General features: G+C 44.7%; 2 protein-coding genes across 6 annotated transcripts; both read left to right on the plus strand.

Annotated features, from left to right (window-relative positions):
• Positions 1–238: 238 nt before the first annotated feature.
• WDR24 (WD repeat domain 24) lies at positions 239–12,349 on the plus strand. Of its 4 annotated transcripts, none has more exons than XM_083473657.1 (10): positions 239–553; positions 2,085–2,993; positions 5,133–5,310; positions 6,131–6,803; positions 7,965–8,080; positions 8,443–8,564; positions 8,669–8,773; positions 8,892–9,229; positions 9,974–10,158; positions 11,806–12,349. In XM_083473657.1, exons 2-10 carry the CDS (start codon positions 2,513–2,515, stop codon positions 11,972–11,974), a joined length of 2,367 nt encoding a protein of 788 aa, XP_083329783.1. In that variant the 5' UTR covers positions 239–553; positions 2,085–2,512; the 3' UTR covers positions 11,975–12,349. The 4 variants fall into 4 exon arrangements, with proteins under 4 accessions (XP_083329783.1, XP_083329782.1, XP_083329785.1 ...); XM_083473656.1 differs by having other exon boundaries at positions 239–384; XM_083473659.1 differs by having other exon boundaries at positions 454–547.
• Positions 12,350–13,408: 1,059 nt separating this feature from the next.
• KLHL10 (kelch like family member 10) lies at positions 13,409–22,491 on the plus strand. 2 transcript variants are annotated; one of them, XM_083473673.1, is made up of 5 exons: positions 13,409–13,899; positions 15,666–16,155; positions 17,561–18,178; positions 20,721–20,870; positions 21,599–22,015. In XM_083473673.1, exons 1-5 carry the CDS (start codon positions 13,712–13,714, stop codon positions 21,971–21,973), a joined length of 1,821 nt encoding a protein of 606 aa, XP_083329799.1. In that variant the 5' UTR covers positions 13,409–13,711; the 3' UTR covers positions 21,974–22,015. The 2 variants fall into 2 exon arrangements, with proteins under 2 accessions (XP_083329799.1, XP_083329800.1); XM_083473674.1 differs by lacking the exon at positions 20,721–20,870 and having other exon boundaries at positions 13,495–13,899; positions 21,599–22,491.
• Positions 22,492–26,235: the final 3,744 nt, after the last annotated feature.

The raw sequence follows: 26,235 nt of genomic DNA on the forward strand, positions 1-26,235 counted from the left end.
GTATATAACCTGAAGCGTATGTAACCCGAGGTACCACTGTAAATAAAATACACGGCAGCAGTGAAAAACGCGACTCCCCCGCCCCCCGCGATCCTGCGGGAAAACGCAGCCGGGGGCGACGGGTGAAGCCTCCCTCCCAACGCCCCGCGGGCTCGCCGGCGAAGGGCCGAGAAGGCGGCGCGGCCAGGGTGGGGGGCCGGCAGGCGGGAAAGCAAGCAAGGGCGGAGCGGCCTAGCCGGTGGCGGAAGGGGCCGGGCGAGGCGGGCCGGGTTTCCGCGGCGGAAGGAGAGGCGGCTGCCTTGAGCGACGGAGGCCCCGCCAGGAGTGGCCGCGGGAGCAGCGATCGGTGAAACCGTTGGCCTGGCGGCCTCGGCCCGCTGCCAGGTGAGCTGCCGCCCGTTTGCTTTTGCTTTTTACCTCAGCGCCTCGCCGGGCGCTCGCTCGTGAAAGGCTGAGGGAAGTCAGGCCAGGCTGGGTAGGCCTCGCGCGGGACTAAAGCTGCTGCGTATTTATATATGCAGCGCATCTTTTTGAGCTCCCGAGACATGTAAGGGTGAGGAAATGCTGGATTGAATACATTGCATGGCGGGTTTGTTTGTTGTTGTTTTTAAATTAACCAAAGCTCAGTTTTAAAGCAAACTTTAATCTGTGGTGTTGGCTTTTTTATTTTATTTTTATTTTTTGGTGATCGTTCTTGCTTTCATTTCCAGTACGCAAAAAACCAATGGTCACAACGATATAGGGAAAAGGGGGGGGGAGGGAGAAGAGAGGAGGGTCCTATTACAACAAAATAGCATTATAATTCCAGACTATTGTTCTTCATAAGTATGTTATCCAATAACAGTTTTTTTCCAAAGGAAACCGTGAGAAGAGGGCTGCTGCCGGTCATGTTGCTTTAATTTGATGTATTCAATAAACGGATGCCAAACTTCAGAAAAAGTTGTGCTTTGTTTTTTGGTAGCGTAGCATTCAGGTATAATTTGTTAACTTTCCATTAAAGCAGTGGTCCAGATCTGCACTTCTATTGCATCATAAGGAGACTCATGTTACATTTAGGACTCTTCCACACTTAACGTTTGCTCTGCATTTCTAGGCACAGCTCCACAATTTAAACCTTCCTGTCCAACCCGCAAAAACCTGCTCTTTAGTGCTGAATTGGAGCAAATCCACTTAAAACCCAAATTGTCGTTTGCTCTGATTTAGGGGTACAGATTGGGTTTTCCTGGGGAAAGTGGCAGAGAAAAAAAGTGCCTGGACACGGACCGGGAAAATGCAGGTCAAAAGGTTAGTGTGGATGATCCCCAAAATACATGTGCCATTAACTGTCAGTCTTGCCAATTAAAATCGATCCCTCCCAGCAATATATTCAACTGGGTTGGCAATGCTTGTTTTCAGCCCTAGTTTCAAGTGAGGAAAAGGTGGGATATTCAGTAAATAAACAAATTACCTGCTGCCTTGAAGGACATCTTTGGGAAAAGAAAAAGCCAAGGAGTAAACCCTACACAAATCCAGAGTGGAGTCTCTAAAGCGGATGGTTGGATGTCGTCTTATACACTTTCTGGCAATTCCTGCAGCCAAGCTGGTGCCAAACGTATTGCTCTGCTTCCCTTTGGACCACATCAGCAAGGCAGCAAGTCTTGTCCTCTGGGCAGTCCAGGACCTCCATGCACACTGCTCCCTAGGGAGGTCACTTTGGTGCTGCTAATGCAACAATAAGAATTGGGAGGGGCGGCAGCAGTTATTAATTGCTGGTCTCTGCAGACACAGCAGGTGCTGTGATTCTCCAGTACTTTGACTTCACCCCTGGAGGCGCACTCTATTTCTGTTGAGACAGACAGATGACAACAAATAAATAAAATATGAAAGACATTAAAACATTTGCCTTTAGTGGTGTGTCAGTTTCTTTTATGCAGGTTCTTCTCAGAAGCAAATGGCAACTTCTACAATGGTGGGTACTGGTCTTGTTTCAGTGTCCAATGCTTTGAGAGAGATGTTTATTGCTTAACTAATTTTCTCCCTCTGTGTGTGTGTGTGTGTGTGTGTGTGTTGGTCTGCATCCTGAACAATTCTGTCTTGTGTTTCAGAACTTTGCTGAATTTCTTCGGCCAGAAGCTATCCTGCAAGTGAAAAGTTTTTGTCAAGAGTCTGCTTGAATGTAGGAGAAGACGTGCTTGATGGTTGACAAAGAAATTTCCACACAAGGTAGACGTAAAGCCAAGTAAGCTTTCAATGCAAATTAGAACAGCTTGCAACTCACTCTGGAGCTGTAAGCATTGGCTTTATGTGATCACTTCATGACATTTCCTTGTGTTAAGATGCTGCCCATTTCTGGGTAGGACCTTATTTCAAGTGCTGAATATTCCTTTTTTAAAATGAAGCTTTAGTGATAAGGAGCTTGCAAGATTGAGTTTAATTTTGTGAAGTTGTCCATCAAGATACAGCTGTAGACGCTCCTGCTGTGTGGTCATTGGGAGATCCGGCGGAACCACAGGGAGCCCCTCAGAAGGCAGCCATGGAGAAAATGGCTAGGGTGACCACTGCCCTTGGTGGCAATACCATCACTGGACGGACCATGTTCTGCCACCTGGATGCCCCTGCCAATGCCATTAGTGTATGTCGTGATGCTGCCCAGGTAGTGGTAGCTGGGCGTAACATCTTTAAGATCTACTCTATAGAAGAAGACCAGTTTGTGGAGAAGCTGAACTTGCGTGTTGGCCGCAAGCCATCCCTGAACTTCAGCTGTGCCGACGTGGTGTGGCACCAGATGGATGAGAACTTGTTGGCCACAGCAGCCACCAATGGCGTCGTCGTGACCTGGAACCTCGGCAAACCATCTCGTAACAAGCAGGACCAGCTCTTCACCGAGCACAAAAGAACAGTTAACAAGGTGTGCTTCCACCCCACGGAGGTGTACATGCTTCTCAGTGGCTCCCAGGATGGCTACATGAAATGCTTTGACCTGCGCAAGAAAGATTCTGTTAGCACATTCTCAGGTAAGGAGTCATTTCTGAATTTGCCGTGTCTGACTCTTAACACTCTCTTTTTTTTTTATAAAATTTTTATTTGGTTTTCTGCTTTTATAAAGACAAAACATACACAAAAAAAACCAAAAAAAACAGAAGACAAAAACATGTATAAAATCAGCAAATCCCCATTTCATAACCTTGTTCCCTGACTTCCCCCCACCCCCCCTCATGCATCCCAGTTTCAAGATTATGTCAGCAAGTTGATATTTCTCTTCTTAACAATCTTATTCATCTTGTTTCCTTTTTTATAATAAAAAATTAATTTTCATAAGTTGGACTTAAGTTCTCTTCCATCGATTTTCATTTTATCTTAATTAAGAGTCATCTTAACCAAACCTAAAAGTCTTGAGAGTTTTTAAGAGTCTCTTCTTCCCTCCCTCCCATCCCCGGTTTTTGTCCCTTCCCAATAAAAATCCAAATTCGAAGTTCTCAGCCTGGGTTCCTCACGTCCGAGGCTTTCAAATCTATTTCCGTTCCTCTCCGCCTGTCCTGTTGGTAGTCCTTTATAGCAGTCATCAGATCTGGGAAAAGTTCTTTCACCATCAAAGTATGTCCTCTTCCAACAAGAAGATTCAAAGGTAGCTGCTGAAGTATTTCCACAAAGTCTATCTCTTCCAAGTCTAAGTTCAAACGGAGGCCCCAATCATATTTCTTTATTTTAAATTCCTGTACTCCATTTTGTCTTGGGGCCTCCTCCTTCTTCTTCTGTATCTCTCGCAGACTTGTGGTGGATATGTTCCCAGCGTCTCCTTGCTTGTATTCCACAGATGTCAACTTTTGGTTGTTGCTTCCCAGGATTACTTCTTCTTTTTCTTGTTGTTTAGTCTCTTCCAGCTCTGTAGATATTGTTTCCCAATCAGCTGTGGATTCTTTCTCATTAAGGTCCTCAATACAAAGAGCAGGGTTGCCTGTTCCCAAGGTCATAGTCTCAAGTTGTTTGTTCATGGCCAAGCTCTGCTCCTGTAAGATTCCCACCAAATGAAACATCCTTTCGATTTCCACTAGTAACTTTCCTTCCACAGCCATTGTATCCATTGTAGTTTCACAGAGTTCCCCCTAGGGGGAATCTTGTTACTTATTTGCCTTTTCACCAACAATCCTTTAACTGATTATTATTACTTTGTTTCCAACAGTTTCAGCTCAATTATAACTCATCTTAGTCCATAGGAATCTTAAATGGCAATTTCTCACTTTAAACCGCCCGTTTGGCAGCTTTGACAGCTGTCAAACTCCGCAGCTCTAACGCAGGCACAGAAGCAGGACGTTCCCGAGCCCGGGAGGGGGGGTTGTTTAAAACAAAAGAAAGGTTTCCAAAACTCCACTCTCCTGCACAAAATTTCCTTTAGTAAAATCTTGAAAGTTAGTGTCCTTTTTAACTCACCCCGCCAAGGGTAGGCTCTCCAGCTTATCTCTTGTGTCGTTGCTTAGATGGTCTGCAGGGGGGGGGGGTGCGGACTTCCTTTTAGCACACCCCCCGGTCGTCTCCAATTGAAGGTAGAATTTTTATAAAGTCCCAATCCGTCTTACTCACGGGTGATTCTTTCAGTCCAAATTTTCAAGGAAGGAAGTCAGCGCTCTCCAGTCATGGCTCGCGGCTTCGCTCCACCGAGGTAGCGATCGACTCTCAGTGCCACGCCACCCCCGTATCCCCTCCGCAGCCTTTAAAAAGGCTCTTTGCGAATCGGGGGGGGCGCTTAAGGCACCTGCCGAGTCTTCAGTCCGCAGGCTTCCGTGCCTGCGGTTTTTAAGGGTCCCCGCGTCGCCGGCGCGGCAAAGACCCATCCTCAGTGGAGCCGATTCCCTCCGGAGCTCGGAGGGAATCCGCCATTTCCAGATCGCGTCAACCCGGAAGTCCTGACTCTTAACACTCTCAGCAATGGTCAAGAGTACCTTTTTCTAGTTACACCTAGTCAAAGGGCAGTGCTATGAGTTTGTTGGGGCTGGGCCGAAAGCAAGGTGTGACCAAATTATTGAGAGAGAATCTGATTTGGCCCTTGAGCCTCAAATCTGTTATGCTAGAGTATGATTACAGATGGTGAGTGTCATCTAGATGAGCTGCCATATATGAAACTTACTAAATATGCTGTCTGTTGCATTATCTTTCAGGTCAATCAGAAAGTGTCCGTGACGTCCAGTTTAGTATACGTGATTACTTTACCTTTGCTGCAACCTTTGAGAATGGAAATGTTCAGCTGTGGGACATCCGCCGGCCTGACCGCTACGAGAGGATGTTCACAGCCCATAATGGGCCCGTATTCTGTTGTGATTGGCACCCGGAAGACAGGTATGGACAGCACGCTCCTTTTTTCCCTATGGCACTATCTCAAGTTGTGCACTAGGATTCTCTGTTCTGTAGCTTATCTTTCTCTGTTCCCTGCCCGTAGAACATACTTCCTTCTTAAATATGCAGTTTTCTCTTCCTATTTTTAAACATTATTTTAGACAGCCATGGAGAACTTACTGTTCTTAAGATTGCCTTCCTCAAGTAAAAATCTTCCGTGTAGTGCTTTGTTTTTAAGCATTATATTATAGAAATGCATCTTAGAAAGCTCAAAGCTCTTCAAGAGCTTGTTTTTGTTAGTATGCTGTATAAATTATTTTCCTAAATTTGAAATTCTAGGCTAAGAACTGCAGCATAGTTGCCTAACTTGTGGCCCTTCAGATGTTGCTGACGTCTAGCTCCAGTCATTCCTGACTAGGGGGCATGCTGGCTAAGGCTTATGGGAGCTGTAGCCCAACAGCATTTTGGGATGTATGAAGGTTTTGTCATGCAGATAAGAAAAGAAGACACACAGATGTGTGAGAGCAAGGATTGGGATGTGTGCTCACCTCACCCCTCACTGTCACTGATGACTTCACTATAAGCCCTCAGGAGTAGAGACATGGGGGCTCCAATTCCCATCAGCTCCAGCCAGCATGACTCCTGGTCAGCCATGATGGGAGCTGTAGTCGAGCATATTTGGAGGACCACAGGTTAGCCCCTCATACTTTAGCAGTATTGTGAGTTGGTAGTTGGGTATACGGTCAGTGTAGATCATGTATAAGAAAAGTGGTGGTTGCCGAACTGTTTACTGGCCACTTAAGCTTCTCTTCTCTTCATCTAGGGGCTGGTTGGCCACAGGGGGCCGAGATAAGATGGTAAAGGTCTGGGACATGAACACCAACCGGGCCAAAGAGATATACTGTGTGCAGACAATAGCCTCTGTGGCAAGGGTCAAGTGGCGGCCTGAATGCAAACACCACATTGCCACATGCTCCATGATGGTGGACCACAACATCTATGTGTGGGATGTACGTCGGCCTTTCATCCCCTCTGCCATGTTTGAGGAACACAAAGATGTCACCACAGGGATTGTGTGGCGTCATCTCCATGATCCTTACTTCCTCCTGTCTGGCTCTAAGGACAGCACTCTTTACCAGCATATCTTCAAGGATGCCATCCAGCCTATTGACCGGGCTAACCCTGAGGGGCTTTGTTACAGCCTCTTTGGGGACCTGGCTTTTGCTGCCAAGGAGAGCCTCATCTCCTCTGATTCTAACCGTAAGCGTGATCGGCGCCACCCTATCTTCTTCAAGCGCAAGCTAGACCCCACAGAACAGTTTGAGTACATCTCCTCTTCCAGTGCCCTAAGTGTATTTGAAGCAGACACAGAGTGCGATGCTGGTAGCATGGACTGGTTTGTGCGGACCGCCAAGCAGTATGTGCTGACAGGGAGACCGCTGGCAGAGCTGTGTGACCATAATGCCAAAGTAGCCAAAGAGCTCAAGCGCAACCAGGTAAGGGCTCCCTTTGTGCAGGAGTTATTCGCTGATACTTTGGTAGATTTGGGAAGGGGGCTACAACATATCCTAGTCCCATTAGGCACCCAGGAAGGAGATGCCATGGTTGATTGTATTGGAATCCAAACCTCCAGCATGTATGTTCAACTCAGAGTACCAGAAGTCTCTTTGCTGAAGTTGGCGGCTTGTGATAAAGCCAGAACATGGGCCTGAATTAGAGCCTTAAGTCAAGTGTGGGGAAACTATGGCTTTTCTGATGTTGGACTCCCAGTTCCCATCAGCCTCAACCAGTGTGGCCAGTGGCTGAGGATAATGGGAGTTACTGTCCAGTAACACATGGGGCTCTAGTCAAGTAACTTTTACTTAGAATAGGCCCATTGAAATGAATAGTCAAGACTAATTTTAATTCCAGTGAGTCTGCTTTGAGTTCAGTTGATGGAGGGCCATAAAGTTTCCCATTCCTGCCTTAAATGGCACAAGGAGAATGTGTAGCGAGCAGAAGTCTATACTTGTAGTATATTTAAGAGACTTTACCAATCCAGAGATATTCTACTTCCTACCAGTTGCCGATCAGAAGGTCGGCGGTTCGAATCCCCGCGATGGGGTGAGCTCCCATTGTTCGGTCCCTGCTCTTGCCCACCTAGCAGTTCGAAAGCACGCAGTACAAGTAGATAAATAGGTACTGCTCCAGCGGGAAGGTAAACGGCATTTCCATGCGCTGCTCTGGTTTGCCAGAAGTGGCTTAGTCATGCTGGCCACATGACCTGGAAGCTGTACGCTGGCTCCCTCGGCCAGTAAAGCGAGATGAGCACCGCAACCCCAGAATCGTCCACGACTGGACCTAATGGTCAGGGGTCCCTTTACCTTTACCAGTTGTAGAGGCTGATGTTGCATGTGTTATTCCTCTGCTGTGAACTAAGTCTCAGTCCTGAAATTCCTGAGAGACAGCTAGGAGTTTCCTGGCATGTAAAGAGGAGTCCAGGGCTATGTTCAGCCCCTCTCCCATAAGACATTACCTGAAATTGTTGCGGTGGTGTGTGGTGGCCTCCAGCCCAATACCTCACTCTTCATGTCTCATTTGCCTCTATTCGTTTTCCTTAGCTGAAAGACGTGGCTGTTGATAGCTTAACTCTTTCTGTTCTTTCTCTTATTTGTCAGGTTGCTCAGACATGGACCATGCTCCGAATTATTTACTCTGGCCCTAGCACTGTGCCCTCTTCAAACCTTAATCACAGCATTGGGAAGAGTAGTTCCAGCCTTCCACTCATGAACAGGTAAAAAAGGCTTCAGCATCCTTGATCTTGGTTGTGAGATGGGAGGTAGAAAGTTGACTGTGGCAAATGTAGGCGGGCTGGTTGCATGAGAGGTCTCATTTACACATTACCAGCACCATTTGCATTAAGCAGAGTGTTCATCTGGTTAAAAGTGAGACGACTCGCATTTCGGTGCTACCGGTCTCTCAGTAGGTTCTCATGTGAGCCGTGAGAAAAATTCAACTCAAAATCTTAATGATACAATATTTGTGTGGTTACTTGGTTACCAGGAATTGCAACCAGTGGGGGACTTGGATGTTGAAGGGAAGCTGGAAGCATCAGGTTTTACCTGGGTGTAACACAGATTTGTGTTTCTCTTCCAGCTTTAACTTGAAAGATATTCCTTCTGGGATAGGCAGTGAGTCAAGGATGGAGAGGAGCAAGGGAGAGAACCGACCTGAAAACATCCTCATGGATTCTTCCTCCACACTGATCAATAACGATGGTGAGAATGGTGACATACCTCTCCCCCAACCCTGCATAGAAACCTAAGAACTGTTTCTCACTCCCTTCTCTGCTTCCCTCTTTTTTTTACTCTTGGATATCTAGAGAATGAAGAGACTGAAGGCAGTGATGTCCCTGCAGATTATCTCCTTGGGGATGTGGAAGGAGATGAAGATGACCTGTACATGATAGACCATGAGAATCCTCACAGTGAGTGTATATACTCTTGAGAACTGTTGGTCCTTCCTGTTCCCTTTTCTGTGTTGAGTGGAATTGTTTATCTTTCCCCGTCTGCCTTCCCTCTCACGGGTCCATGTTTTCTTAACAGCTGAGGAGCAAGAGTACATCCTTCCCCAGGAGGCCTTCCCTTTGCGTCATGAGATTGTGGACAATCCCTCTGCACTGGATCACTTACAAGACAAAGCAGACTCCCCACATGTCAGTGGCAATGAGGCAGAGACTGTGTCGCTGACACCTGTGGAATCTTTCTCCCTGATCTCCATCTCTCACTCTCTGTATGACAGCCGTCTGCCTGCTGACTTCTTCAGTCCCATTGTCCGTGACATGTTGCTCTTCTATGCTGAGCAGGGGGATGTGCAGATGGCGGTGTCTGTACTTATTGTGTTGGGGGACCGTATCCGGAAGGAGATTGATGACCAGGCACAGGTACCTCCCTGTTCTATATTTTAGGATTAGGATTGGGGGTCATAATTACCAGATACCTGCTGAAAGCTGCACACTCAATAAGGAACCCATCCCAATCCCAATCCCAAACTCCTATCCTGCTGCGCCTCCTCCTAACTGTTGCTGCCTATTCACCTGCCCTCCCCAAGCGAGCAAGCAGCAAGAGATACAAGGACACAACTTACCTTCTGCCTCTATCAGAGCTGGTGCTGATCAGGCACAGAAGGAGAGGCATGTGGAATGGGAAGTGGCCATGAGGAGGTCTGGGTCTGGTGAATGCCTGGATGGGAGTCCGCCCAGGATCCATTTATACTCCACCTTGAATTCCTTGTTTACTAGAAGGCAGCGAGTGTGTGAAATAAAATAGCTGCTCTTCATGTTAATGCTTGTGGTAGTATATTAAGTGTAGTTGGTCTAAATTGTCTGGCTATCAAAACACACCTGCCAGTTATTTCCAATTTGACGGGCCAGGGCCAACTTAAAAATATCCATCTGCAGAAGAGGAACATGGAAAGATCCATATGAATTTTGCTTTCTATTTCACCTGCATTAGAAGTTGTTCATAGACTTGAGTGCATCTTTTTTTTTAAAAAAAAAAAAGATGAAACTGCAATATATGAGTATTTCAATAAAATAAAGGGTTTGAGTCGCAAGAGAGAGGTTGAAAGAGATTTCTGGAGACGAATACTGTAAGTGACTTGTGTTCAATGCCTTAAAACCCCACAGGAACACTGGTACACTTCATACATTGACTTGCTGCAGCGCTTCCAGCTGTGGAACATCTCCAATGAGGTGATCAAACTGAGCACGTGCAGAGCCATCAACTGCCTCAACCAGGCCTCCACCACACTGCACATCAACTGCAGCAATTGCAAAAGACCCATGAGCAACAAAGGCTGGATTTGTGACAGGTGAGAGGCCTGTGCAGAGACACACTCTGTGCATGTATGCACATATAGAGGTTTTAGTTTTGTGACATGCTGGGAATAATTCTATGAATCTGCCTTATTCCAGGTCAGACAACTGTTCATCTGATCTGAAATTGCTTACTCTGGTGGCAGTAGCTTTCTGAGATCACAAGCAGGGGTGTTTTCCAACCTTCAGGACTGGGGATTGAACCTGGGATCTCCTGCATCCAAAGCATCTTAAATTATTGTCCCTCTTTTAAGTAGCACTTTGCATACATACTTCCTGATAAATAAAGCTAGAAGTGATTTTATTTTCCAGGAGCTAAAAATCATTTTACCACCCCACACTCGGATTACATGAAGGCTTTTGAAGCTAGGTGTGCCTTACTCATTTTATAGGATGTGACCTATGATAGTGGACTGATTCTTGAAGGATGTCCAAAGAAGGATGTAAAAAATGCCGGAATGGCCAGTTCTGGTGCTTTATTTTTAAAAAGTGTAAATTTACAACACAGTGTGCAGAGCCTCACTGACTTTACAGATGCAGAATGGACACCACAACAGTGAGAGGTTGTTATGACTTGTCACTGCCCAAGCAAATGTGTATATACATCCTTTATGCACAAAGCATCATAGGTCATTTTACCCAGAACCTCCCATAACACCTGGCTGGTGAGGCCATAGGTAGCAGTTATCCAAGGCTTACAGATAGCTCCCCTCTCTGGGCCGAGAGCCCAGCATTCCAGGGTCCACAGATAAGCATAGCATTAAAGCAAGCCAATTTGCATATAACAGAGCAAGTGAATATAAACATACATCAGCTCATTATTGCAAAAACGACCAATTAATTGTAGTGTTATCTTGACTACCAAGATGGTGTTTGCAGAGCTTCTGGAACATCTCGCCTTTGGTTCAACACAGTGGTGTAGCAAAAGTGTTTTTAAAAATTCCTGGGAAACAAAATCACTTCACGACTGCTTACATCCTTTTTCATGCAGTTTAAGAAGTATAGTGGAATACAGAAATTTAGAACAGACCTCCTCAATTTATGGTACATCAAGCCAACAGAGACATCCCAGGTACCTGATTACAATGCGGTCATAACAAGGCAGCAAAACAGAAGTTTTTTGAGCTCCTGATGGGCTCCTATCCATTCATGACTGATGTGCTGGTTCAGTGGGTCAGAATGGATCTCTTATCTATACCTCTTGCGAACTTTATGCATCCCAATAATGCACCTCCCAATAGTGGTGAAAAATGAATTGGTGTATAATTTTAGGTGAGCCATGCTCCTACCAGCTGCAGAGACTACAACAGCTTATCACATTCTATTTATTTTTTGTATTTCTTACAATTATATCCTACCTTTCCTCCAAGGAGCTTAGGCTGGCCTGCATGTTTCTCTCACACGCACATGACCATGCACCATTTTATTCACGCAACCCTCTGAAGTAAGTCAGGATGAGTGAGCGTGATTGACTGAAGCTTCATGGCTGAGTGAGGGACTTGAACCTGGGTCTCCCTACTCCTTGTCCATCAGTAATCACGTTAGCTCTCATTGGGACTCTTATGTTCCGGGATCTGTGTTGCATTTGACTGCTAATATAAGTCATTTTCTTCTGGTTGATTCATTCTGTGGTCTCGTTTCAGATGTCGGCAGTGTGCCAGCATGTGCGCTGTGTGCCACCACGTAGTGAAGGGTCTGTTCGTGTGGTGCCAGGGCTGCAGTCATGGTGGCCACCTGCAGCACATCATGAAATGGCTGGAGACCAGTTCCCATTGCCCTGCAGGCTGTGGTCACCTCTGTGAATACACCTGAACCTAATGGGAGCCTTTTGTCCGCTGGAAAGCAAAACCTTGACGCACTGGCTGCTTAGAACTGGCACTGAGCTCTGTTTATGGGAGGCATTAGAGGCATAGTTGCACAAGAGACCTTAGTGAGTAGGATACTGTGAAGGAAAGGTGACCTTCGTTACTTCACAAAAAGCAGTGAAACTTTAAACGCCCAGGCGATTCTTCTTGAAAGCTTCTGGTCACTTACATCCTCCCCCTTTTTTACTGCTGCATAATATATTTTTTTTGTTATCACGATTCTGCACAAACCTACTTCTTAATGAGCCAAGATGGCACCATGAGACACTTTTGAGTTTCATTCCACTTTTTATACTGAATTAAAAGAACACAGTGAACTTTACTGCTTGCTGCTTTCTATAGAGTTCCCGAATCCTTTTGCATAAATGCTCTTAAAATTAGTGAGCTATCGCACAGCATCTGAATTTCTTCCTCAAAGAGGAAATCTCTTTCCAGGATATGTATTCAGCTGTATAATTTTAAGCAACATTTAAATTTCCTGCTCCCAGATGCAGATCATAAACCACTGGCCAGCAAGGGAATACTATATTTGTTACCACTTTTAGAACTTTGTAGTAAATTGCAGACTGATAAAATGCAAGAACTGGAGTTCTCTAAAGATCATCTTAATGAGCTTCTGCAAGTCAAGGAACAACTGGTTATGACTATTACTTAGAAGTAAGTCCCATGATGTTTAGTGGAGTTTACTCCCAGTGCATTAGTTTGCCATATTGGTCTTCCCCTAGCAGCAATAAGAAGACAAAAAGTACAGCTATATCTTATGTGGTGGGAGCACCTAATGATGTCAGTCTCTTGAGGAGATAGGCAATCCAACAGGATCTTGGTCCTAAACTGTGAAGGGCTTTAAAAGTCAATACCAACTTATAAATTAACATAAGGCAAATTGGAACTACTGCACATAATATCTAACAAGTGCCAAGTCAAACCATATTGTTGTTTTCCCCCTGGTCTTTGGTACTGCTATTCTTTCCATTTAATCTGAAACATCAGCCTTCCATGCTACAGGATAGCATAGTTGGTCAAGTTCAGTTTATTGATCCAAATGATCCCTAAATCTTGGTGCTGCTTGCCTGGCCAGTTATTCCTACCTTATGCCCATGCTGCTGCTCTAAGCTTTATATCTCATACCATGCCCTTAGGAGATGTAAAAATAATCATCTGTTGGTGAGTTGAAAAATTAAATATGGATTAGGTCAGAAGCAGCCAGCATTCATAACATATGCAAAAGAACTGTTTCAGTGTTCAATATAATGTGCTGCCATTTTATTTAAATGGTTTTTAATATCTCAGGATATAAATTAGGACAATCATGAACAGATTGGCAGGGGGTTGGACTCGATGGCCCTTGTGGTCTCTTCCAACTCTATGATTCTATGATTACATTCTGGTTCACCCTCAGTTTGAGATGTTTAAATCGTGGCCCACTGTGAGTCAAAAGCTGTCTACGCATCAATTTATTTTAAATTGTGTGGGAAAGGGTATCCAAACCTCAGATGCTGCTGTCGACTGTGAGCAGGACCACTTTGCTTCAGAGGACAGCCAAGATTCTAGAACCTGGTCATGTCAAGGGTCTCATTATGGGAGGGATTCTGGAACCTCTGAACCAATCACACCCTTTTTCCAAGAGGAGGGTTAAGTGGAAGGCCTGGCAGCTCTTTGTGCTGCCTCCCCCCACCTTGAAAAAATGGATGATGCCTCTGCTTCGGCGGGGTACTCCCACCGCCACATGGAGAGGAAGATGAGTGCGATGGCTTGTACAGTCTTCAACGAACTTCGACTGGAAGGGAAGCTCTGTGACGTGATCATCAAGGTCAATGGGTGCGAGTTCAATGCCCACAAGAACATCCTCTGTAGCTGCAGCTCCTATTTTAGGTCAGTGCTTTGAACAGGCAAGAGTTGGTTTCTCTGGCAAAATTCCCAGGAATATGTCTTGATTTAAGGGCTCGTTTTATTCAGTAATAGATGCTTGAGTTCCTGCTGTCTTCAAAGATGTGGTTGGCTGCTGGTTCACCCTCTCTGTTCCAGATTGCAGTTGTGTGAAAGTCATAACCACTAATTAGTAGGTTGACAGGCAGTTGAAATTTATTAGTTGTTCATCTGCCTTTTAACTGATCAATTAAACTCAAATAAGTGATCATATTGTCAAAACCACCGAATAGGTTCCCATTTAAATGATAAATTTAGTAAAACAAAAACTACCAAAATAGGTTTTTTAATTTTGTTTTTTTGTTTTGTTTTTTTTAACTACCAGAATAGTTGAGAACCATATTGTAATGTAACTTTCATTCTCTGTTACAGCAACATTTAATCAAATTGTCTTAAAAGGTAAATGAGTGTGTTCTTAACTCATGTCCACCAATTAATAGTTTCAGGTTGTGTCTTCAAGTCAAGGGGGTGCCAAATGGCATCCAAAAGCATAATTCAGAAGCAGAGTCTTTTATCAAAGCCAAATAAGTCAAGAAGAAGGTTAATGAAATACAACAGGATAGGAATAAAGTAGAAAAGACAGGAGGGGTTAAGATTGTCTAGGTTTCTAATTTATTTGAACAGTGGATTCCATAGCAAGGATTTGCTTGAATAATGAGACCCTACCATCCTTGGCTTTTCATGCCCATCTAGGATAAAATACAGAGCCCACACTACTTCTGAGTCATTACTGACTTGTAGTATTGGGAGACTCATGGTGCTATTTGAGCAAACAGGGTTTTTGTTTAATATCTGGTTGGCTCTGTTGAGTAACGGTTTCTGAGATTTTGCTGATACAGTCAAGTGACCGTACTTCTTGCCTTAGGAGCAAAATCTTGTCGCATTATTATCCCAGTAGCTACTGAGGACCCAACTCTTCTAGCCCAAGGAAGTTATCAAATGTGAGCTGGAATATGTTTCAGTTGAGGTATGTAGAGTACTAAAATAATAAGCTGCCAATGCACCAACATGACAAGAGCTGTCATTGTCAACAATAGTTTACACTGGCAACCAAGTCCACAGGTTGAAGCCATGATGTGCCTCTTGATGTGCATTCCATCTGTTGCAACTTTTATTGCACCCCAGACCTGATGTTAGACAATCTGATCTGAATATTTGTTTTTTGTTTGTTTTTTGTTTATTTTTTGTTTATTTTTTGGCAGTCTGGCCTAAAGATGGGTGTGGTTACAGTGTCAGCATTGTAGGCAGGTGCTGCCTGTTCATAGGAACTAGTGCAAGGTTGCTCAATCTTGCATTGAATTCCTAGTCAGGCAGCTGTGCCCTAAATACTAAAACAGATCACCTCAACTTTCTAAGCATCTGGGTAGGCATGTCTATGCAAGAATGTTTTTAGCAGGTGCCAAAACAAGTACCATGAAGGTGTTTGCTTGATCTCAATAGCCAGTTCTTACAATACCCAGTTCTTACTCAATTGAGTTCTTACAAATGCTGAATGGGTATTACGTGGCACCTGTAGTAGTGTCAATTCCTGTTCAACTTTTAGAAGCAATATGAGGCTTGCAGCTGTCATGAGCACCAAAAAGTTGTGGGGGTTGCTATAAAGGTTCAGCGGGTTAGCTGGAGGATCCCGGTGGACCCAACACCATCCCCTTGAAGAACAGGACCCCAAGATGCAACAAAGACCAATGAGAAATAGTTGTGTTCTTTTTCAGAGCTCTGTTTACCAGTAGCTGGAACAACTCAGAGAAGAGAGTATATAATATTCCTGGCATAACCCCAGATATGATGAAACTCATTATCGAATACGCCTACACAAGGACAGTGCCCATCACCGTGGACAATGTGGAGAGGCTTCTTGTGGCTGCTGACCAATTTAATGTGATGGGCATCGTCAGGGCTTGTTCTGACTTCATGAAATGCCAGCTGTGCCTGGAGAACTGTATTGGTATCTGCAAATTCACAGAGTACTACTTCTGTCCGGAGCTGCGGCAGGCGGCCTATATGTTCATCTTGCACAACTTTGAGGAGATGGTAAAAGCGTCTACTGAATTCCTGGAGCTCTCGGTCAATGAGTTTAAAGACATCATTGAAAAGGACGAACTCAATGTGAAACAGGAAGACGCCGTCTTCGAGGCCATCCTCAAGTGGATTGCCCACGATCCCACAAACCGAAAGCAGCACATGGCAGTCCTGCTCCCTAAGGTTAGCCCTTTAAAATATCTTGGGGGTCCATCAGTATCTAGGACCAGATTTAACTAAATACTTGTGCTAGAAGGAGCCAGTGCAAGGACTCCCATTAGCGCTGCAGGGCTTCCCCCCTTCTCCCCACTGTGCCTCCCTCCATAAGCTCGGGGGGGTGGTTTGGGAGAACCCCCAGAATGGCACACAGGGAGGAGAGGGGGAATCGTTCCATCTGGCAAGCAGAACTGTGTGAGCTGACGGAACAATTGTAATAGTGTGGTGTTGAATCCCACCCCTTATGTCTCTAGATATACAGTGCTGGCTAACTTCCCAACCAGCTTCATATAATGGCTGTGTACTACCTTTGGTGCAAGAGGCTGTATGCCTCCTGAATGCCAATTGCTGGGAATCACAAGTGGGGAGAGCCGTTGCACTTGGGCTCTGCTTGCAAGCTTCCCATCGTCATCTGGTTGGCCACTGTAAGAGCAGGATGCTGGATTAGACGGGCCATAGGCCTGCTCTAGGAGGCTCTTGGGCTGTTACATATGTCGCCCTCAGTTTCATTCATGTATTTATTATTGAAAGGCTGCTGTTGCTACCTGTCACTGGGAATCACAAGTGGGGAGAGTGCTGTTGCACTCAGGTCCTGCTTGTGGGTTTCCCTTTGGGGCAGGTGGATGGCCACAAGGATACGAGCGTCATAATTTGGGGGAAAGCTGTAGCTCAGTGGGAGGGCACCTGCATCACATGCACAACACCCCACTCCTCAAATCAGTTCATGCAAAAATCAAAATCTAAATACAGTAATACAATAACAATATACAATAAGCCATGTAGTATCACTGAAACATAACATCGCAAAACTAATAATCGGCAATTAGTGCAGCTGGTGGAATCTTCTGTTGGTGATCCAGTGAATCCTTGGCAGCCAGGGTTTCAACTGTCCTGGAGATGCTACTGAGTCCCAAAACATCAGTTGGACAAACAACAAACAGTTGCTGTCCTAATGCCTGTACTGCAATAAAATAAAATTATTATGTTGGTAGAAGGAGGATTGCTGCTCTCTGGATCCTCCAGTGGCAGCAGTTAATCACAGTAAAAAGAAAGTGTTCATAACTGGTCTCCTAATTGATTAGGATGTTGTGAATCATAGCATCAGCTCTGCATAACATAGCTTTTCTTCATGTCATGGAGACCTTCCCCGTGATCTCACTGCTAGACAGTTAAGTGCAGCTTTAGTTATACTCCTCCACCTTTCTGAGAGGATACCACTCCATAATAAGACTCCTGTAACACAGTGGCCAACCAAGGTTTACAGGCTGAGTGATGGTGAGGAAACAGACCTGTCTCATGAACTTGAGAATAACAAGACAGGAATGTGCCTCATTCCTATTAGCACCAGTCCTTTTCACTCCCCTCTCTGCAGGTACGCCTGGCCTTGATGCATGCTGAATATTTTATGAACAATGTCAAAATGCATGACTATGTGAAGGATAGCGAGGAGTGCAAGCCCATTGTTATCGACGCCCTGAAAGCCATGTACGATCTCAACATGAACGGACCATCTAGCTCCGACTTCACCAACCCGCTGACGAGACCCCGTCTGCCATACGCCATTTTGTTTGCCATTGGCGGCTGGAGCGGTGGGAGCCCAACCAATGCCATCGAAACGTATGATGCCCGTGCAGACCGCTGGGTGAACGTCACGTGCCAGCAGGAGAGCCCCCGGGCGTACCATGGTGCCGCCTACTTAAAGGGCTACGTCTACATCATTGGGGGTTTTGACAGTGTGGACTACTTCAACAGCGTCAAGCGATTTGAGCCCGTCAAGAAGACGTGGCACCAGGTTGCACCCATGCACTCACGGCGCTGTTACGTTAGTGTCACCGTCCTTGATAACTTCATCTATGCCATGGGTGGCTTTGATGGCTATGTGCGTCTCAACACAGCTGAGAGGTATGAGCCCGAGACCAACCAGTGGACCTTGATAGCCCCCATGCATGAGCAGAGGAGTGATGCAAGTGCTACAACCCTGTATGGAAAGGTAATGAGAATGAAAGTAGGCCAATGTTTATAAAAGGTAACCAGCTGCTAAGGCTGACAGGTCACAGGGATAGATGTGAAACTTTAGGGGGATTGCCTCTAAGAGAAGAAATTAAATATTAAGGGAAGATTAGGAAACGAGGCTAGACTGATGTCCACAAGGCCCCTCACCATCCTGAACTGCTTTCTAAACTACCCCCCTTTTCCAGCCTTTGTTCCTTTCTGTAAAGATGACAACAATACAGATATCGTAAACCTGGTTTGAGGACAGAGGGAAAATAGCAAAACTGTTAATGACACCAAGCTCTGTTTTTCTTTTTAATCAAACCCACATGGAAATGCTGTAGAAATGCAAAACAGTTGCTTTTGATTGATAGTGAACCAGAGGCAGGAGGGATGAGGGATCCATAAACTGAACCTCAGTTCAGATAAGATGAACGTGTTGTGAGTTGGTGGCTCATGTGACCTGAGAGGTGGTGATTACTGCAATTGGGGGAGTGTTGCTGTATTTGGTCTTACCTTTAGAGAGGCCCAAGTGGCCTCTACATCTTGAAATTCCTTTTACCAGCTGTGGTTGGTGCACAAGCTGTGACCCCTCTTGGATGACAATACCTTGGCCACAGTTATCCACACACTGGCAACATCTTATTTAGAACACTGCAATGTCCAGAACTCTGCAATGTCCTGTACACGAAGATGCTTTGAAGCCTCATTTAGTACAAAATATAGCAGTATGTTCATTAATTGGGACCACTCATGTAGAACATATTATGTCAATCTTAAATCAGCTACATTAACTGTTTCTGTTCAGAATGGAAAGTTCTGATTTTAACCTAGACATCCTTAAATAACTTAGAGCCCCAGTGCAAAAACCTGTCCAGCCTTTGAGATCATCCCTGCTCTGCCATCAACTGAAGTAATAAACATATTTATTTTATTTTCGGTACCAGGTGAAAATCTGTCTAGGCCTTTTAATGCTGTATGTATTTTATATTAGATTTTTAAAACCTTCAGTATCTGTTTGCAATGCTTATTATTGTGATAGTTTGCTTGGAAGTATTGTTTTATTGATGGATATACTTTTTTATTGCTTATATTGGTCGCCGCTCTGGGAACACTGTCAGATGAAGAGCAGAGCAAGATAAATGGTGGCAACTTGTGGCATCTTAAACCCTAACAAACGTATTATGGCATGAGTGGTTATGAATTAGAACCCTACTTCATCAGACACCATAAGACTTTCATTGTTTTTGTACAGCAGCTATCTCTCTGGAAATGAAAGGAAATAAATCAGCACTTGAGATCTTTTTTGAAAAAAGAAAAAAGATAACAATAAGCACTACCAGCCACACATGCTTTGTCTAGTGAATCTCACGGTGCAGTATCCATACTTGAGCAGTTCCTCTGATATAGGGTCATAAACTGAGCATGAATATTTAAGAATCTTAAATAATTCTAAGGAATAGGGCTGTAACTCAGGGGATAAAGCATCCATTCAATCCCAGGCATCTGCAGGTAGGACTGGCAAAGACCTCTGAAACCCTGGAGAGCCACAGTTAGTCAGTATAAACAATACTGAACTAGATGGACCAATAGTCTGATTCAGTGTAAGGCAGTTTCCAGCGTCCTTTTCAGTTTGGCTTCTTGTAATCCCTGCATGATTTCTTCCACATCTGGCTAGAAACAGCCCACCGGCCGCATAAACTGACCTACCAGGTGCCGGATAAACCCAGCTGACTTTGCAATGTCAGGCAGGCTGTAACACAGAACGTCTATTAAGCTGCTGGTGGACCATCATATCAGGCATAAATGGCAAGTTGTGCAGACCTGCTCTAACATCTTAAGCAATGAGAGGTTATCCAGCCAGCTATTTCAGCAAGAAAAGCAACCTTGGTTTATGTTAATATACCGTAAACCAGAGATGAAAAATCTGTGGTCCTCCAGCTGTTGTTGGACTCCATCTGCCATCATCCTTGGCCATTGGACATACCAACTGGGGCTGATGGAATCCAGCAACATATGGAGGGCCACAGGTTCCCAAACCCCGATACAAAATTTTCAAGTGTATCCAGGGTAGGAGCTGGTGTGGGTTTCGTGGTCATAGTGGAACTAAGGAGAGTAAGCGTCAAATCCCCACTGAGCCACAAAGCTCACTGAGTGTCCTTGTCTTGTTCCCTCTCTCTCAGCCTAACTTAGCCTCACAGTGTTGTTGTAAGAATTACAAGGGAGGTACCCTGAGGTGCTTGGAGGAAGGCCAGGATTAAAAAATTATGAATCCACACTTAACAACAGTCATTCTTTCTCCCAAGGAATCATGGGAGCTGTAGTTTACCCAGGGGCCTAGGAAGCATGTGAGAATTCTCAGCGCTTTCACCAAACTACAATCCCCAGGGTTCTTTGGAGGATACCATAACAACTAAAAAGCCATCAAACCAATACGCGTGTAAAGTGGACAGGGCCAACAATTCTTTCTACAATGGCACCAAATTTATTTCAACAATATTTTCACAAACCAATTTTTTGCTTTCCTTTTTTTAAAAAAGGTCTATATATGTGGTGGGTTCAACGGAAATGAGTGCCTGTTCACAGCAGAAGTGTATGACGCCAAGATTGATCAGTGGAGCTTGATCGCACCCATGAGAAGCAGGCGAAGCGGCATTGGCGTGATAGCGTACGGAGAACACGTCTACGCAGTAAGGCCAGGGTCCTTTTGTGCCCGTAATGGCAGGCAAGCCTGCAGACCCTTTGGCAGTAAAGTTGTTGGAACAGTGCTGCCTCCCTTTGGTTTGGTGAAGACCAAGTGCTTGCCAAGCTGTTGCTCATGAACTGTATATATTTAAGGAAGTGGATAGGCACAAAATGGCAAGAATGCTGTAGCTTAGTGGTCTTCTGAGGGGTATGGCGATCTTCTCAGCCTGGAATCAACACCTGGCATCTTCAGGCAGCTACTGGGGTCTCAATGCCTGGCACTAAGACCTCCAAGCTGCAGCCTGTCCTGGTGGTGATGGCAGCAGGGCCAGCCTTACTGCTTAAGATACATAGTATTTGGTAATCACTAAGTACATGCAGTTACACTCAATGTTGGGCCATTCTTTCAGGTGTGTTGATTTAAACTAGTGCTATGCAAGCTTTCAGTGTGCACAGAAGACTTGATCAGATGACAACTCCTCTCTTCTCTGGTCATTGGCCCCTATGGCAGCTTCCCTCTTGTGCCATCTTGTCCTTCATCTTGGGCAATAAAATGTCCTTCTGCACCAGCCCTGACTACTGCTATTGCATGGAACTGAAGGGAGTTTGGGCCCAGCATCTGCACGGTGCCTCCTTGATCTACCTGGATCAGTGATCTGACTTGGTGTGAAGCAGCTGCTCCCGCCACCACCTCCTCCTCTAAATGACTCCCTGTCTTTTTGCTGCCTCACAGGTGGGCGGATTTGATGGAGCCAACCGCCTTCGGAGTGCAGAAGCTTACAACCCCATCGCCAACACCTGGAGGACCATCCCAACCATGTTCAACCCTCGCAGCAACTTTGGCATCGAAGTGGTGGACGACCTGCTCTTTGTGGTGGGCGGCTTCAACGGCTTCACAACAACGTTCAACGTTGAGTGCTATGATGAGAAGACGGACGAGTGGTACGACGCCCACGACATGAGTATCTACCGCAGTGCCCTGAGCTGCTGCGTGGTGCCAGGGCTGCCCAACGTTGGGGAGTACGCTGCCAGGCGGGACAACTACGTGGGGTCAGCTCAGAGAGATGAGGTCAAGTACTCCTCATCCACAAGTACACTACCTGTGTGAAAAGCTCTCCTTGACTAATAAAGCCCTCTAGCAAGAACTATATGCACAGGTGGATTCACCTTTTTTCTCCCCCTCCACCTTAAGCTGTGAGACTGGTCCTTGTGGGTGAGCTGGTGGCATATGTCCCTCCCCTGCCCAGGACCTTAACCAATCCCATTCTTTTATCCTTTAGGAAGTCATAGAGCTGACCTATAGGATATGAACAAAGCTGTTGAGAACAGTGATGGGATTCAGAGAAGAGCCACGAAGGGGATAGAGGGATTTGCCATTTGTGCTGCTATTGCTCTGACACACAAAAAAGAGTAGTAGGGGAGGACTCTCAAGGCAATCGGAAATGTTAAAAAGCATGCAAAGGCTACTACTAGGAAAATGTTGATTGTGGGTTAGTCTTGCTTTATATGTATCCAGTGATATAGCTCCTACCCTCCATTCTGCCAGATGAAGAGCTGTTTGTAAGTAGAAAGCTTGCATATTCCTGCCGCAGTAGAAGCTGATCCAATAAAACCCATTCAGCCAGACTACCCATTTTCCATTTCTTATTGAGAAGCAGTAACAGACCTTGCCAAGCAAAACAGGCATTCCACAAGATGTCCCTGTTACAATCTGTAGTTTTCTTTAGACACTTGGCTTACCTAGTTGCACTTAACAGATTTTATTTTTTAAATTTCAAAATATAGTAATTTTGGCACGATGTGTAATTTCTTAGGAGAATCTTAATAAACAGAAAAAGTATGGAGCACTGAATGTTTCTAATAGTTATGCCAAAACATTCCTGGGAATGTGCATCTGCCGCTGAAAGAGCAACCCTGCGCTCTGTCTCCTCTTCCCTAGCAGTATGCATTGCTGCAGCTTGTGTGACCTCTCCATCATGAGTAGGTGGTGGAGTTGGGCTATATGTGCTGGCCCTACCTACTGTATCTTCATCCTCTGTCCTTCCACTCTTCCCTCCAGACCTCCACGCCTTAGACAGGAAGTCTGATTAAGTGGGGAGCTTGCAGGTGCATATACCATTCCCCCCTTCAGACCTTCTGCCCAGTGCATAGAAGTGGGCTTTCATTGGGTCTACTCTAAGTAGGACTAACATTGACTACCACCCATAGAATCTAATAACAGATCAGCAAACACAAGTATGGCATTGTCTACCCTGCATGGCTGTGGTTCTCTAATTTCATGCATAGGTTTTTCGCATCACCTGTCAGCTGATCCTTTTAGCACAGCAGGAGAAGGGTTTTTTGTGACAGGTGTGGGGGTTCCTATTTCCTTCCCTTCAGGGCCTGGAAAGGACTACAGAGCTTGTGTTTCAGTTGGTTGGGCCCCTGAACAACAGCTCTCTGCTTAGAGCAAGGATAGGGAATAGGTGGTCTTGCAAGTGTTGATCAAGCCAACATGGTCCATGGTCAGCAATGAAGGGAGTTGAAGTCCATCAACATCTGAAGGGGCTACAGTTTCTCCATCCTTGACTTAAGACGGTGGGAATGCCCTGCAACAATTTGCTGCAGGCCCTGCTTGTAATACCTAGTTCTCTAAAGAGATCTTCTGCAAGTTCAGCTTTAGTTCATCCTGCCTCTTTTCTTCAAATAGCACTAAAGCAAGCACAGAGTGGTCTTCCAACTGCAGCTGTTAATGTTCTAGGTGACACGGCACACACTCATTATTTGACTCATGCTGTTGGGAATTGTAGTATAAAATATCTGGAGTGCTCCACCTTGGAAAGCTGTTACAGATTGTAGCCTTGGCCTTTTCCATCATGCCCAGGAACATCTTTTTTCTCTCCTGCTTTGTGTAATATATCTTAACTGAGGAAGACTTTTGTGAAACTTGAAAGCTTGCTCACTTCTGTGTTGTGACTTTTTGTTTGGCTCTACTAAAGCCAATGGGGGAACATTTTAGTCTCCCAGGACAGTCTGCAGCTGATCTGAAGGTAACCATTACTGGGAAAAGGAACTTCAAAGGCAGACTGTGAAGCCTTTGAATTGCAGTATTTCAAGAGGTTCAGTGCTATCACTTGTGGGCTGAAGGACTACAACTACCTGCCCACTATCCCTTTAAAGCACATTCAAGGCACATTCTTTCCTCAAATAATTCAGGGCTCTAGTTTATATCTCACAGAGTTATCTTGAATCAAGAGATAGAACAGAAAATTAAATTTACAAGACAGAAATATTTCGAGTCGGCTAATAAAATGGGGAAGCTGCTTGCATGGCAGCTTAGGAAAAGAAAGAAACAAAATACGATTAATAAACTTATTGTAGATGAGAGGGTGATAGAAGACCCAAGTGAAATTGAATGCAAGTTTGTTGCTTTCTTTGAAAAGCTGTATGAAAAAGGAGAAGAGAGTAGTGTAGAAATAGAAAACTACCTGGACCAAGAAGTAAGAAAATTTTTTACAGAAGAGGACTGTATACAACTAAACAAAGTGGTGTCTGTAAAGGAGGTCAGGGACGCTATTAATAAGATGAAGAACGGGAAGTCCCCAGGTCCGGACGGTCTGCCAGCAAAATATTACAAGAAATTGGTAGATCTGTTAGCGCCGGTATTAACAGAGGTAATAAATAACACTCTCCAAGAGGGGAGAATACCTAGTTCTTGGAAGGAGGCGTACATTACGCTGATCCCCAAGACAGAAAATGAAAAGACAGACTTAAAAAATTATAGGCCAATTTCACTTTTAAATTGTGATTATAAGGTTTTCGCAGACATCATGGCAAGTAGACTCAAAAATCTACTAAATAGATATATACACAGAGATCAAGTGGGATTTCTCCCAGGGAGACAATTGAGGGATAATGTCCGGCACGTACTAGATATAATGGAGTTCCTGGAGGCAAGACCAGATGTACCAGCGGCCCTTATTTTCATTGACGCAGAAAAAGCTTTCGATCGCGTCTCCTGGGAATTTCTGCTACAAAATATGGATAAGGTGGGAATAGGGGGTCCCTACTTGAAGGCCATTAGGGCGATCTATACAGAACAGCAGGCTAGGCTGATTATCAATAACAACCTGACTAAATATTTTCCAATTATGAAAGGGACTAGGCAGGGTTGCCCTTTGTCACCTTTACTGTTTATTTTGGTGTTGGAAACAGCCGTGAACAAAATAAGAGCGACCCCGAATATTAGGGGATTAAAAATTGGAGAGAAAGAATACAAACTAAAGGCCTACGCTGATGACCTGGTCCTTTTCTTAGAGAACCCAATTGAAAATATCAGCAGAGCGGTAGAACTCTTGGAAGAGTTCGGTAAACTATCCGGATTCAAGTTAAATAGGGGGAAAACCAAAATATTAATAAAGAACTTAACAGCACAGGAGAGATCACAGTTGGAACAACAGGTGGACATTAAAGTAGTAAATAAAGTGAAATATTTGGGAATTTGGTTATCCCCAAAGAATATTAATTTAGTAGAGGATAATTATAATAAACTGTGGAAAGAAATGAAGAAAGACATGGACACCTGGCGTAGATTGAATCTATCCTGGACGGGGAGAATGGCATCGATTAAGATGTGTATTCTCCCGAGGCTGTTATTCCTGTTCCAGAACTTACCAGTTATAAAAGGTACCGCCTGCTTTAAAAATTGGCAAAGGACCTTGACCAAATATATTTGGCAGGAGAAGAAGCCTAGGGTGAAACTTAAATATTTGACGGATTCTAGGGAAAGAGGGGGCTTTGGTGTACCAAATTTAAGGCTCTATTACGAGGCGGCATGTTTACTTTGGATTAAAGAATGGGTCACACTGAAAGATACTGATTTACTAGACCTAGAAGGATTTGATTTAAGATTTGGGTGGCATGCCTACCTCTGGCAGGAGAAAGATAAAATTCATAGAGGCTTTTATAACCACTCAGTTAGAGGGCCACTCTTAGAAGTTTGGAATAGGAAGAAAAGCGTGATAGAACAAAGTATCCCTTGGTGGCTCTCACCTGTGGACATCATTAAAATAAAGAAAGTAAACATGACAGGTAGAAGGTGGACGTATGAAGATCTCCTAATTAAATCAGAAGAAGGGTGGAAATTAAGACAGCAGGATGAATTAAAAGAGAAAATCAAGGACTGGTTTCATTTACATCAAATCAACGCACTATGGAGGGAACATAAGAGAATAGGCATGGGAGAAAATAAATCTAGATTCCAAGTAGAGATTATTGAGAGTAACAACAAATTATTATCTAAAATGTATAGGCAACTGCTGGAAAATGAAAATAAGGAAGTGCAGATCAAAGAGGTAATGACTAAATGGAACAAAGACCTAGGATATGAGC

The sequence above is a fragment of the Podarcis liolepis genome, assembly GCF_965112155.1.
Source record: "Podarcis liolepis genome assembly, chromosome: 14".
Taxonomy (NCBI): Eukaryota; Metazoa; Chordata; class Lepidosauria; order Squamata; family Lacertidae; genus Podarcis; species Podarcis liolepis.